This window comes from Barbus barbus, assembly GCF_936440315.1.
Source record: "Barbus barbus genome assembly, chromosome: 10".
Classification (NCBI taxonomy): Eukaryota; Metazoa; Chordata; class Actinopteri; order Cypriniformes; family Cyprinidae; genus Barbus; species Barbus barbus.
Window position 1 is genome coordinate 34,138 of NC_136738.1, and position 14,044 is coordinate 48,181.

Here is a 14,044-nt window from a genome sequence, read left to right on the forward strand (position 1 = left end):
TTTCTTACGCTTTTTACACTTTTACAAATCTTTTCTTGCGCATGCAAAATTAATTTACGCTTGCCATCTTGTGTACACTTTCACAAATCTTACCCTGTGCATGCAAATCTGACGTAATTTTACTTTCATAGATTTCTCCATAAACGTCTCTTTTAAAGAGACAGGCAGCGAGAGCCTAAACAGTGCGACCTTTATACCACAAATACACTATCCATTATCAATCGCTGTTTATGCTGAATGTAATAAAATCAGAAGAACCATTCCTACTTTGATGCTTCATTGGTTATTTTTTTGTTAAATTTTAATCAGGCTATTTGTCGGTCAAGCCGACAAAGTTCAGTAAACTTGCATTAACCCATTTTAAACTAGCTAGGAGGCTGGTCAGCTAGCTGTAGCATGCAGTAACTACAGCGGGGGGGAAAACAGTCACTGAGTCCGTCAAACTGGAGAAATCTTTGCGGAATTGGGACCGAAAATATTTAAGACCTATAGAATCTGAATTTAAGACATTTTAAGACTTTTTAAGGACCAGCGGCCACCCTGATGTTAGGTGGGATTAAATCGCAATTACTTTCAGAAGAAAAAAAAAAAAGTGTGATTAATTAGCAATTTTTTTTGTCAATTGACAGCACTATCATAAACTCTTGCTAATTACCATACAGTTGAGATCGGTGTTAATGGCCGATACGAGACACTGTGGGACACAGGTTCCCAATGAACAAGTAAAATGCCAAGCAAAGACTTAAAGTGGATAATTAAGTATCTAGAAAATTATTATATCAGTGACCAATAATCAATTGATATTGCAACCTAAACTCAAGGTCAGTGTCCTACAGGTATGCTTGAGCTGTTGGGGAAAACTTGTGTAATGCATAATCCAAACGTGATATTTAAGATTTATTTTAAAACTACAAACTTTCTAGTCAGGCTTTCTAAAGCCAGCATCAGTCCACATGGAAACAGTTTAATACAGTGAATGCTTTTGAGGATTGAAAAAAAATAAAAATAAATTTAACACATGGTTTGCTTTGAGCAAAATAAATGTTGTTCGATACCGTTTCATAATTAAGTAATAGAAATGAATGGTTTTCTTTAGGCTTCTTCTGTTACGTCTCTGAATTCTGTGATTTCTCCTAATTTGCTGGGTGATATCAAAATAACAAATGTCCAACACTGAAGTGGGATCTTCTCTGGTGCACCAGTATTTGTCTGGTCATGTGATCTCAACATCTGTCCACATGAGGCTCCATGTCAAATAAAACCACTTTAATTAGGACAATAATATCCCATTCTTCAGAAATACCATTAATTTCTGTAGAGCGGGACATTTTAATAAGGATCAAATGAGTGAGTTTGAGAAGGAAAACCTGTTTGTTCCTCAGTAACTCGTTTCAGACTGAATACGTCTTCAATCCTGGAGGTCTTTACTCTCCTCTTTAATAAATGACATCTTTATAATAGTGTCACATGGACATCAGTTGCTTCAGCAGGAGTGTTTCGGTGTATTTTGTCCCATTTAAGATGATCAAAAACAAAATAAACTAAATCCCTGGAAAATAACTAAATCCTCGGAAGTGACCTAATTCGCATTTATGATGAACTTCACAACACAGGGAGTGAAATAAGACGCACCTTTTCTGTTACTGGTGTGCGGATGCATTTACTCACACCAAATAACGTCTATTAAATGTTAGATAAAGCATTGCAATGTTAGCAAATAATTAATCTTGCATCGCATAGAAACTATAAAATTGAACGGATTGTTACTTTCAGTTTAAATGCTTAAATATACAGACCTTTCTTGAGCCGAATCACAATAGACTCTGGAGCGCGGCACCACCTTTTGACGTCACGCCACCAGAGCAACATTAAAGTCCTTTCAAAACCAGCTCAGTCACAGCCTGCGTCCCAATGTGCATACTATCCATCATAAATTTGATGTCAAATACTAATTAAGGCCTCCGAGGGAGTGAGGAGCAAAGGTGGAGCCGAAGTGTCAACGGGCCGAGGTGGAGCAGGGGGCACAGAGGCTGGAGGTGGAGACAAGGGGTCCTCTTTGTAGGATGGAGCCGATGGCCTGAAGACACTCGGCATATCCCGCTGGCCAGTAGGGCCTGAAGGACAGCAGCGATGACAGGGCTGAAGGACTGGCTGAGTGAGGAGGCGGGAGAGGGAGGCTGGAGGGAATTCAGGACATTCAGGAGACACAGGAGTCACTGGAGAAATAGGGGGCTTAGGGCTCACCTCTACAAAAAAGTAAATCAGGTTCACAAAAAAAAAAAAAAAAAAGTCCTTCAGCTCCTCATAATATCCACCAGAGGCCAGTTCATACTCGCTCAAAGTGGTGGGAGTGTGGGCGGGGCAATCCTCCACATCCCAGAACTCCACTAACACTCCCTCAGCACTCTGCGCTGTAGCCGGCTCACACACCTGGTCAGACCATTGGGGAGAAGTAGGCTCCAGGGCGATGGTAACTTCCAACCTTGTCCTCTGTCCAAGTTCCTCCATCGCGGCGTGCCAAACTCCTAGGTCTGTGGTGGGCTATTGCGACACCTCCGTCGCATCATCCGCTGGTGGTGGGCTGGTCTCTGGCAGTGGTGGAGAGGGGCTGGCAGCGAAATCATCCTCCACAGGGCCGATGGTGAACGCAGAGTCGTGTACCAGCACCCACTCCACAAAGGCGGCGAAATCCTCTTTAGGACCGCCCGCTGGAATGCTGCCTTTGACCGCTTGCTCAGGCTGGTGTAATAAAAAACACAGAGCGAGCAGTCTGGATAGTGAGTAAGGCACGCGAGCTGAATAAAGTCCAGGGTGTGAGCTTCCAGCGGGCGATCTCCCTGCTCCAGGCAGAGAAGTTTTATGGGGGGAAGGTCCATGGAAAAAATTAAAACAAAAAGGGGAAAAATGCCGCTCAAAGAGTTTTGGCCAGTTATTCTGTTACGGAGCTCCAAGAAGGAAGATGAGATCAGGCAAAGATAATCCAAAATAACAGTCTTTAATAACAATCCACTCAAAAATGTGTAACATAGACAATAACTGACAACTGAAATGGGGAAAACTCAGGACTCATAAACCCAGGGGCTAATGGGATAATTAATGAAACAACAGGTGGTAACGATGAGCTTAACAAGACACAGGCAAAAACTAGGTCAAAAACAGAAACTCAACACAGACATGTGACACCACAGAAGTAGTAATTAATAAGTTGAGCAAAGCGTTTCATGCCAGTAACTCCAACTAAATTTGCCTGACCGCAGAGCATTTAAAGCATTTGCCACCGAAAGTATTCTGTTAGGCTGGCTCTGTTCCAGTTCTCCCTACATTCCCAAAAGACAGGCCCTTCTAGTGTAATGCGACAATTTAAAAAAGATGTGTTTTAGCATTAAAATTATACTATATTTTAAAGGGTTACTTTAGGACGTTTTACAAATAAGTGCGTGTTTCAAGGAATATACTGACGTTTTAATGCTACAAAAAAAAAAACATTAGAAGCCCAATAGAAACCATCACAGAAATTCCAATAGTTTCCAATAGCTTTTTCAAGTAAAAGCATTACAAAATTCGCCATTATAGGTTCCATTAAAACCAATACAATTCCCATTACAATTCCCATTATAACCATTAAATCCATTACATTTTCTGTTGTGTTTTGGGCAGCGTTCTATTGTTTTTTTGGGTTGACAAAAAAAAGATGATAAATGAAGTCTGCACAGATGTTGTAATAGCTCAAGAAGCAGAGGTTGTATGGATCCAAGTGCAGCTTTATTTTAAAGCAAAATACAAGCAACCAAGGCTTGCTAATATACATACAGATCAAGAGAAAACAAGAACTAAAAACACAGGAGCATGTATATGGGAGTAATGATTGCAAGAAACACCTGCAAACAAGTAGAGAGGGAACTGTGAGCCGAGATCCAGGAAAACAAAGTTCAAGCAAAAGACCAATTCAACACCAAAGATCAAAATAACTACTAATACATGATGAGGATAGTTGCATTGTTGAAGAAGTGGAAGCCAATCTTCAAATGGCGCTGTTCTGTCGAGCCAGAACATAGTCCCTTTGTTTCTGTGGCCTCTTACACAAGTGATATGCAAAAACACACACCACTAGAATAAAACAGGAGGAAGCAGCAGCTACCACCAACCACACAGACTCTGAGTCTAAAGAGAGGATGAGAAAGAGATCGAAGCAGACAAATTTAAACACATAAATAGACATTGTGAAATAAAATATTAGATTTAACATTTACAGGTTCACTAATTTCTCTTTTTCAGTTTCAATGTACAAAACAGTACACTGTGAAAGATAGGCTAGGCATTTTTTCTAGAAACATTTTTATTATACTGGTTGAAAGTCTCTTCACATTCTCATAGCAATCAATATTACTTGGTAGTATTAGTATTAATATTAGTAATATTAGCTTTCATAGTTTACACTGAGACATCAACATTTTCCAAAACTTGCACTTTGAAACCTGCTTTTAAAAGGCTGTGTTTGCAGGTGACCAAAACACTGCTGTCCTGTAAATGAACAGCCAAAACGCAGCAAAAGTTTTCTGTTTTTAGTTGAAACTGTAAACACCCACTAAAACAGTTTTTATTTAGCTACTGATATGGTCTCATGAGAGTTTAAATGATTTCAAATTATTACTTTGAGCATACAGTAGCCCCTCTGGTCAACGGTTACCCACCTTCCAGTTTGATTTGAGTCACAACCTCCTGTTTCTGGTCTTTGTTTTGACATATGCACTTCAGTTCCGTCCCATTGTCCTCTTCCAGAAGCTCAAGGATAACCAGCTGCACCTCCAGATGCTCTCCTGAGATACTGAAAACACATCATGTCTGTGTAATGCTAAATTTCACTTAGTGCTGAGTATTGGATTAAAGTATTCTCCATTATTGTCAGGACTCTGGTCTCTGCAGTTCTTTTCCTGTTCTTGCATTGTTTCGCAGAGCTGTTCACTAATTTCTATTTCGCCTGAACTCTGGTCTTGTTATGCCTTGCCTTGTTGTCTTTTGTTTTCTCTGATCTGTATGTGCTAGCGCTCTCTGCCCTGCCTGAGGTTTGCCTGGTAGTCAGCTTCCTGGCCCTGACCTTTGCCATTGGCTGTACTCTGTGGCCTATCTGCCCTTTTCAAAGTGCTTCCCCAGCTCTGACCTTTGCCTGGCCCTGTCCTGGCCTTCAGCCTCCTCCGCCTCAATACTCTGGCCTATTGACTGTTTTTGTGCTTTCTGATTTTCTACAAAGTTTCTGTTGAAATGACTTGCTCTTTTGGTCCTCAGTATTCCACTGTGACATTTAGAACACTATACTTTGCAATAAAAATAGCTTGTATACAGTTTTTTACATTTCCTGCTAGGACTCAGTAACACACCCGCTGCAAAGCCTGTTGGAAATCACTTAAAGTAATTTGAAAGTGTGTGAAATGGCACAAATGATATCAGACAGTGTTGGACTGGCCATCTGTACATGGTGTTTCCCACCAGCGGCTCTATCAGCGTTCCTGCAAGCCTGCAGAGGACAAGCAATTTGGGGAATGGATGGGACTCAAGACCAGACTCCAAGTCTAAATGTTCCATCAATTCAAGTCATCGTTATTTATATAGCACTTTTTACAGTGAAGATTGTGTCAAAGCAGCTTTACAGCCCTCTGGGCATGAAAGTATGATCTCGGTGTCATCATGGCCATGGAGCATTTACACTCGGCCTTGACTCTGACTTGCTGAACGCTCTTTGCTATCGTGTTTCTGGACTGAACACACTATGTGCACTGCAGAGGTTCACATGACAGTGAGGTGAAACCAGACTTCATTCATCCCAAAGGAAGGCATATTTACACGGTTTGAATCACTCAGACTCAACCTAGCCTGGTCTCTGGGGTCGCCTACAACAGTGTGGACTATCATCACTGCATGGCTGGTTGTCTAAGTGGAGTCCTCAGAATACTATGGGTTTAATAGTTTTTGGGGTAGACCTGACCTGTTGAAAAGAGAGATGCTCTACCATGCTATTATAATGTCTCTGTTCTATTAACTACCAAACACAGAACATCTGTTAATTCAAAACAAACTGAATGTTTCTTGTTAACCTAGAAAATAAAAATTAAAATGAACTTCAGGTCACTCACATTGAAAACCACCCAACCATTTTCCAAACCACGTGTCCAGTGTAGCCCATCCCAGCATCTCAGGCCACACTCACACCTAAGGACTAGTTTTCAGTTCAACTAATCTGCATGTGTTTGTGGGGGAAACTGAAGCACCCAGAGCAAACCCACATTAACTCCACACCAAGAGATCAGAAACCTGATTCCAATAAATCAGATGAATATATTATTTTAAAAGAGTTTACTCCCCTAATCTATTGTTATAAACATGATCCGCACAAAGTGTTGCAACAGTTTACAGTGATATTCCTGGTGTCCAACCGAGGTCTCAAATAATTACCCCCTTAATAGGAAGCCTCCCAAGTAGCCATACAGACCGCTGTGTAGAGGCTACTGCGTAAAACAAGAAATAATTATTTCGTTTTATCTCATGCACAGCTGGTGCAATGAGCCCTGCCTGCCATCAGACTCACTTCTGCCTCACCATCGCTGCATTCTCACCAAAGTGCCAAGACCACACCTTTGTCCTTTTTTCACACACAATTTTCAGATGGATCAATGCAGGCATCAAGGTTACCTCTTATCTGTCTGAAATGCACGTCCACCCAGGTAAGAGTTTTTAAGTGGCTGGTCATTAACCATCCATGTCACATCTGTGGACTGAGCCAGTTGGTTTCCAACAGACACCATGCACTGGATCACCAAATGTTCACCTGCAAGTTAACAGTACCATTAAAGGTTGGTGAGTAACTGTCAGAAAATCATTACATTACAGCCCTTTATGGGGAGTGCTTGAATGAATTATTAGTCAATTAAATTGAATGTAAGCAATCAAAATGTACTATTTGCTTTATGACAATTTATTATTCATATCTGGGAAATTAAAGCTCATGCTCAAGTCCGCCAACATGCTGGGTAAAGCAAATCTGTTTACTGTCATTTTACTCAAGGATTATATTAAAGTGTGAACTTGTTAATTATGTCAGTGTTTTCTATATAGCCTATTTTTTCATATATATATAGCCTATATAGCCTGTCTAGCCTGTCCATTTTTATATAGCCTATATAGCCTGTCCATTCCTGGGCTGTAAACCAGTCCAAAAGTGTGTCAGATCCAAATGAGTACAGATTAATTACAATACATTTTGTTTATTAGTATTACAGAATACTGTCATATAATATGGACAGTGTCATGCAATGTGTGACCTGCACATAAATACATCATCTAAAAATCTGACAATAAACCCCTGTAAATCAATAATGTTAGCAGTGTAGACTCACCTAAATGACTTTCAATGAAGGATCCGTTTGCAGGAAAGACAATGTAAGGGACTGAATGACTTGATGCTGTGAGAAAACATTGTTAAATTATCAGAGAGTAGAATTCAAATGATTATCTTAATCAATTTTAGATGTTGGTTAAATACTGATAAATATCTCTGATACTTGCATGTGAAAGCACTGAGACTGTTAGAGGTGACCGCTTCTGGTGCAGCACCATCTGATACTGGGACTGAAAAAGAAAAGATGTCAGGTGGTGTCATCATTTGCTCAACTATCTGACAGGTTTAGGAAGAAAGAGAAGCAGTCGCAGAGTCATCCTATGACAAAGGAAGCAAAACATAGGGAATTTATTTACCTGACACATGAACTCTCCAGGTCCTGCTCACATTATACTGGGTATTGTTGAAAATCACACTTAGCCTACAAGTGTAGAAGCCTTCATCTTCCACAGAGATGTTTTTGATGGCCAGAATTATGCCTCTCTCGATTGTATACTGTCCTTTGCCAATAGGAAGAGCTGTGCTCTGAAAATCCTGTAAATGAATACATTTTTCAAACATTTCGGTCCTTTCAATTCAAACATTTATTAACATGTTTTCCACAATGTGCAGTGACCTACCTTATACCACTTTGGATTTTCTGACCTTTTGAAATATTTCAAATGGGGACAGATGATCTCTGTATCTTCTCCTGAGCGTGCGGTGTAGGGCATTACAGTCATGTTTGGCTCCTCTGCCTCATAGATCATTACTGTAATACTCCCAGTGAGGCAGAACGTGTCGCTCCTGAGTGAGAAATGCATTACTAACTCAATTTAGACCAACCCAAGTTCTTCAAATGTAATCAGTTCTAAAACACATTTTAGATGGTGCCTTTATGGGACTTTTCATAATATAAAAACGTTTTTGTGCCGCACAACTGCTTTCTTCAGTGTACATCATAAAGCAGATCATTGATTCATATGCATGTTAATACAGTGTTGTGAGAAAGTAGAACAGATGTGTAGATGGTATACCTTGAATTTTTATTTACTATTTATTAAAAACCTAAGTCTTAGTGCAGCAGTTCTCAATTCCAGTCCTCGCGACTCCCCATCTGTACATTCAGTACGTTTCTCGTATTGCTTCAGAGGTTTGTTCTATTCGACCGTAAGTGCCCTGCGAAGTGGCCTTTACAGGATATTCAGCCATGATTCCAGTTTGAAGGGAGTGTATATGTTCCATTGAATGGGCATTAAAGAGTGCAAGACATGTATTTATATTGTATTTAATTAGGTATGTTATATCACACTGGAATTGAGAACCCATGGACTAGAGCATGACAAAAAAAAAAAAAAAAAAAAAAAAAAAAAAAAAGTTCTTTCTGGTCCTTGAATCTGATTGGCTGATAAGAGTGTTGATATTAGAGTTCAACAGAACTGCAACAGCTGTTTCACTGTTTGTACCACTGCGCTTGCTGAAGTTTCCGTATTTCTCAGAGCAAGTGTCATGGCGGATGCCCAAATCCACTATAATTTAAAAAATAATACTGTTTGTGTCACGGAATGTAGTTTTAAGAGTATTTTAGGTGATAATGTACTTGTTTGGACTTAAAATATGTGGTTTGTTAATAAAGATAACATCTGTTTGAAAATTTGCTTTGACGTTTTTGGAGATGTAAGCTCCAGGTCGTCAACAGCTGTTCAGCGCTCATAAACCCGCGGAGACAGTGCTGTCATCAGAACTCACCCTTAACAGATGCAGATGAGCCTATCGGACATTCAAACTATTTTTTTATTGTGAAAATGAGATTGATCTGATGAATGAATGCTGTATCAGATGCAGGTAAATCACGATCGCTCAGTCCATCTCTCTCTCATAATACTTTACTATACAGACCTCTGGCTGGGTCACTAGGACATTCACAGAGTTGTCCCTAATCCACTCCTGCATTGCCTTGGCTGTGTGCTTAGGGTCATTGTCCTGTTGGAAGGTGAACCTTCGGCCCAGTCTGAGGTCCTGAGCACTGTGGAACAGGTTTTCATTACGTTACCTCTATATTTTGGTGCACTGAGCTTTTCTTCTATTCTGACGAGTTCCTCAGTCCCTGCCGCTGAAAAACAGCGCCACAGCATGAGGCTGCTACAGCACACTTTATTTTTGGGATGGTACAATGCAGGTGATGAGCAGTGCCTGCTTTCCTTCAAACATGATGCTTAGAACTGAGGTTCATCAGACCAGATAATCTTGTTTCTCAGAGTCTGAGGGTCCTTTAGGTGCAGTTTTGCAAATTCCAAGTGCGTTTTCATGTGTCTTCACTGAGGAGAGGATTGAGTTTGGCCACACCGGCATAAAGCCCAGATCGGTGGAGTGTTGCAGTAATGTTTGTCCTTCTGTAGGTTTCTCCTATCTCCACATATGATCATGGAACTCAACTAGACTGACCATCAGCTTCTTGGTCACCAGTCTAGACAAGGTTCTTCTCCATCAATTGCTCAGTTTGGCTGGGCGACCAGCTCTTGGAATAGTCCTGGTTGTGCCAAACTTCTTCCACTTGAGAATTATGGAAGCCACTGTGCTCTTGGGAACTTTCAGTGCAGCATAATTTTTTTTGTAGCCTTCCCCAGATCTGTGCCTCAATACAATCCTGTCTCTGAGCTCTGCAGGCAGTTCCTTTGACCTCATGGCTTGGTTTTCGCTCTGATATGCATTGTCAGCTGTGAGGCCTTTTATAGAGAGGTGTGTGCCTTTCCAAATCCAAATGTCCAATCAATTTAATTAATCACAGCTGGACTCCAAGGTAGAAACATCTCAGCAATGATCAAGAGAAATGGGAGGCACCTGAGCTAAATTTAAAGTGTTGTTGCATATTTATGTAAATGTGATATTTCAGTTTTTTCTTTTTAATAAATTTACAGACATTTCTAAAATTCTGTTTTTACTTTGTCATTATGAGGTAAGGAGTGTAGATTAATGAGGAAAAAATTAATTTAAACAATTGTAGGATCAGTCTGCAACATAACAAAATTGAAAAAAAGTCAAAGGGGGTCTGAATACTTTCTGAATGCACTGTAAATAATACACCGATTTAACCACAGTAGTACAATAAGCTTTTAATGAAGCAACTCAATGTTCCATAGTTACTATTTCTAAAGTGATGTTTTGGAATTAGTAACGGAGGCTTGGGCTCAGCTGTTAAACTGTCAACTTTAGATTTGAATCCGTGGCGGAAGGAAGTAGTTCTGCACAAAAGAGGGCTTTTAAATCCCTCTTTTTATAAAGAGGGCTTTTTATTTTTTATCTATTGATTATCATGTTAATTACTGTGCCTTTAGCCCTAACAGCAGGTGTGCTTTTTACCCCAAATACCATACTTTTAAATATTCTTTTGTTATTTAAATTTGTTGCTTTAATTGTCTTAATTAATTTTAGCGATTCTCATTTGCTACTTAAATCTACAACATTTAAAAAAAACATAAAATATTAGATCAAGCAAGCACAGAATCAACTTTACACTGCTGCGCGTCAAGGATCAGACAAATTTCCATGTTCATCTTGAAAATGGGATGTTTTGGAAAGTGCCACACCATGTTTTTGTGCCATCTAGTGGTTTAGAGGAAAATAATATCAAAGGTGCCTTTTACCCCGGGGCACCATTAGCCCCGCTGTACCCCGTGTATATATATATATATATATATATATATATATATATATATATATATATATATATATACACACATCTATTATTGCATTTGCTCTAGAATAATTAAAAGAATGATTTAGTCATTTAGATCTTCATTTAACTTTCCTTCTGCCTTTGATTTTAAAATGAAATTATGAAATATTAACATTTCTATTTAGTTCACTATAGTATGAAATACTATGTATTAAAAACAATAAATGTTATTTAAATGTGACCCTGGACCACAAAACCAGTCATAAGGGTAAATGTTTTGAAATTGAGATTTATACATGATCTGAAAGCTGAATAAGTAAGCTTTCCATTAATGTATGGTCAAAAAATCTAAATATTGAGAAAATGGTCTTTGAAGTGAAGTTCTTAGCTATGCATTTTACTAATCAAAAATTACGTTTTGATATATTTGCGGTAGGATATTTACAAAATATCTTCATGGAACATGATCTTTACTTAATATCCTAATGATTTTTGGCATAAAAGAAAATTGGATAATTTTGACCCATACAAAGTATTGTTGGTTATTGCTACAAATATACCTGTGCTACTCATGACAGCTTTTGTGCTCCAGGGTCACAAATGGTAAAGTATGTTTGTAAGTAAAGGTAATGTTAGTGTTAGTTCCTTTCCTGAATGTAAGCTGCATTAGCTGTGAGATCTGACCTGAAGATGTAGGTGTAGGTTCCAGAGTCAGACGGGTGAGACGGGAGGAGCAGGATCCTGCGCTCGGTCAGCATCACCCGATCACGGCTCTTGTTCCTCAGGCTGCTGTGACGGATGTGGAAGATCGAGCTGTTGTCCACTCGCAATCTCCTGTAATTCACTGCATCTTCAAGAAAAGGGAATCTGATGATAACCGCTTCGCCTTGAACTCGATAATCCGGGATCTCTGGACCCACAAGCACACAACTGTCTGAACCAACAACCACAAGAGCTTATTAATCAACAAACAATAGTGCGGCAGCACCGTATCAAAATCACTTTACTGATTCAGGCTATTCAGATGTTTTCCTCTCAACAACAGCACAAACACAACGAGAATGATAGCGTGAGAAAACAGCAATTTATACAACAGATTGCTTTCTAGTCACCAGTGTCAATATCACAAAAAACTAATACTAGCCTAAACTAAAACGAGAAAAACTTGAGCTCACTGAAGACAAGTAAACAGTCAGCGATGAAATATGAATAAGCAACTAATTACAAGCAATAGGACGAAAAAAAAAATTTGAACAAATAAATAAGAAATGTTACATTGTATAAAATAATCAAATGTATTAAAAATCTGCATATTCGTCACTGTGTAAATTAAATATATATTTCTTCCTATTAAAGTGACAAAAGTGATTTAGTCAAGAGCAGTGAGAGATTTTCTCTCTTTTGTTGTCTATCGCCCAGGGCTAGTTTCTACTATAAAGCAGCTCTCCAGTGCGTCGTGTTTTCACTCGCAGATGTCTGACCTCGACAGGCTGAACAGAAGAAATCAACCAGAGTAGATTTCCACGTCAAAGAAGGTCAATGGTACTTTTCCCTGAAAGTTGAGTTTGGCAAGCCATTTTGAACTTCCCAAAAGAGCTTCATTTTGACCTGATTTAGTCAGAAATGACATCACACCTGTTAATTATTCAATTTCGATTAGGAGTGAAGTGGAAAACGTTATTGCTCTCAGACACTGTTTTGGTGTTTTGGTGAGATGTACTGTAGTAGTTTCCACAGAACGCTTCACACTCCAGCGGCTCTGGGATCAGCCAGATCTCACAGTGCTCACACAACAGCTGTTTGCCAGGGTTCTGTAGTAAACTTTCTATTCAGGGACCACAGAAAGTGTATTGACTCAGTGCATCTCAGTGTGGTATGGAAACAGCTCCAATCAGGACTGCAAAGCACTACAGAGAGTTGTGCGCTTAGCTGAGTGCATCTCAGGGTCTGCTCTCCCCTCTCTGCAGGACATCTACCTCAAACGCTGCAAAAATAGAGCTGTTAAAATCTTCAAGGACTCTAATCACCCTGGTAACCATCTACTCACTTTGCTTCCATCTGGTAAGCGCTTCCGTAGCCTGATGGCAAAAACTGAGAGACTTAGGAGGACTTCTTCCCCCAGGCCATCAGGCTCCTAAACTCTAACTCTGGGTCATAACATCACTTGACTCCATGTATATACCACTATATCAATAAGCTATTCATAATTTTTCTCTACCTCATATTGCTGCTATTTACATACCCTGTACAACTTTTTTGCACATTCTTTTGCACATTCCTCTTATATTACTATTTAAGTCAACAAGCAGACCTGCACATTTATATTTATATTTTTTGTCTTTTATTTTATTTTATTCTTTTATTTTTTTCTACTTTTCTATTTCATAATATTTGTATACTATATAATTGCACTGTCCTTGGAGCGGACCTGACTTACATTTCACTGCTGGTTATACGCTGTATAATTGTGTATGTGACGAATAAAAATCTTGAATCTTGAATCTAAACTGTGGCTTTGCAATCTGCTGGTGGTTCCGGTTGGCTGTGAGTGGGGCTGATTCCTCTAAAGGCAATGTTCAGTTTCATTCCTAAACTCAAGTCAGTTTCAGGAGTCAGTTCCATGGTTGCACTGCAGGAAAGGGAGTTTGCTGAAGAGCCTTATTGAGTTGAACAGGAGATGATCTTCACTGGCAGCAGCTCTCCTCTGAAGTGAATCAGGGTTGATCTGCTGTGTTTCTGGAGGGAAGGGCTGCTGGGAACTCTGGAGGTGTCAGTGAGGTACAGCCACGCTACTGTCACAAATCACTGATCTTTGGATGAGACGTTAAAACAAGTGAAGAAGTTGCTATGTAATTGTAATGAATTATTAATTTGCTATCCCACAAAAGTTAAATTCGCTCCTGTAACTACAACAGAGAAAAAGACTGACTGATTTTTTGTTAATAGTATTTCAATAATGTTTAGTTTGGGTTACATATTTGTATTGCCTTGCTTAAAAT

At 39.4% G+C, this 14,044-nt stretch overlaps 1 protein-coding gene across 1 annotated transcript; it reads right to left on the reverse strand.

The window, feature by feature from the left end:
- Positions 1-2,977: 2,977 nt before the first annotated feature.
- LOC306876164 (interleukin-1 receptor type 2-like) lies at positions 2,978-12,622 on the reverse strand (the record flags this gene model as incomplete). Its single annotated transcript, XM_079427145.1, has 9 exons — positions 2,978-4,161; positions 4,692-4,825; positions 6,685-6,820; positions 7,389-7,454; positions 7,558-7,620; positions 7,747-7,924; positions 8,011-8,176; positions 11,730-11,979; positions 12,592-12,622. 9 exons carry the CDS (start codon positions 12,620-12,622, stop codon positions 4,022-4,024), a joined length of 1,164 nt encoding a protein of 387 aa, XP_079283271.1. The 3' UTR covers positions 2,978-4,021.
- Between the last annotated feature and the right edge of the window lie 1,422 nt (positions 12,623-14,044).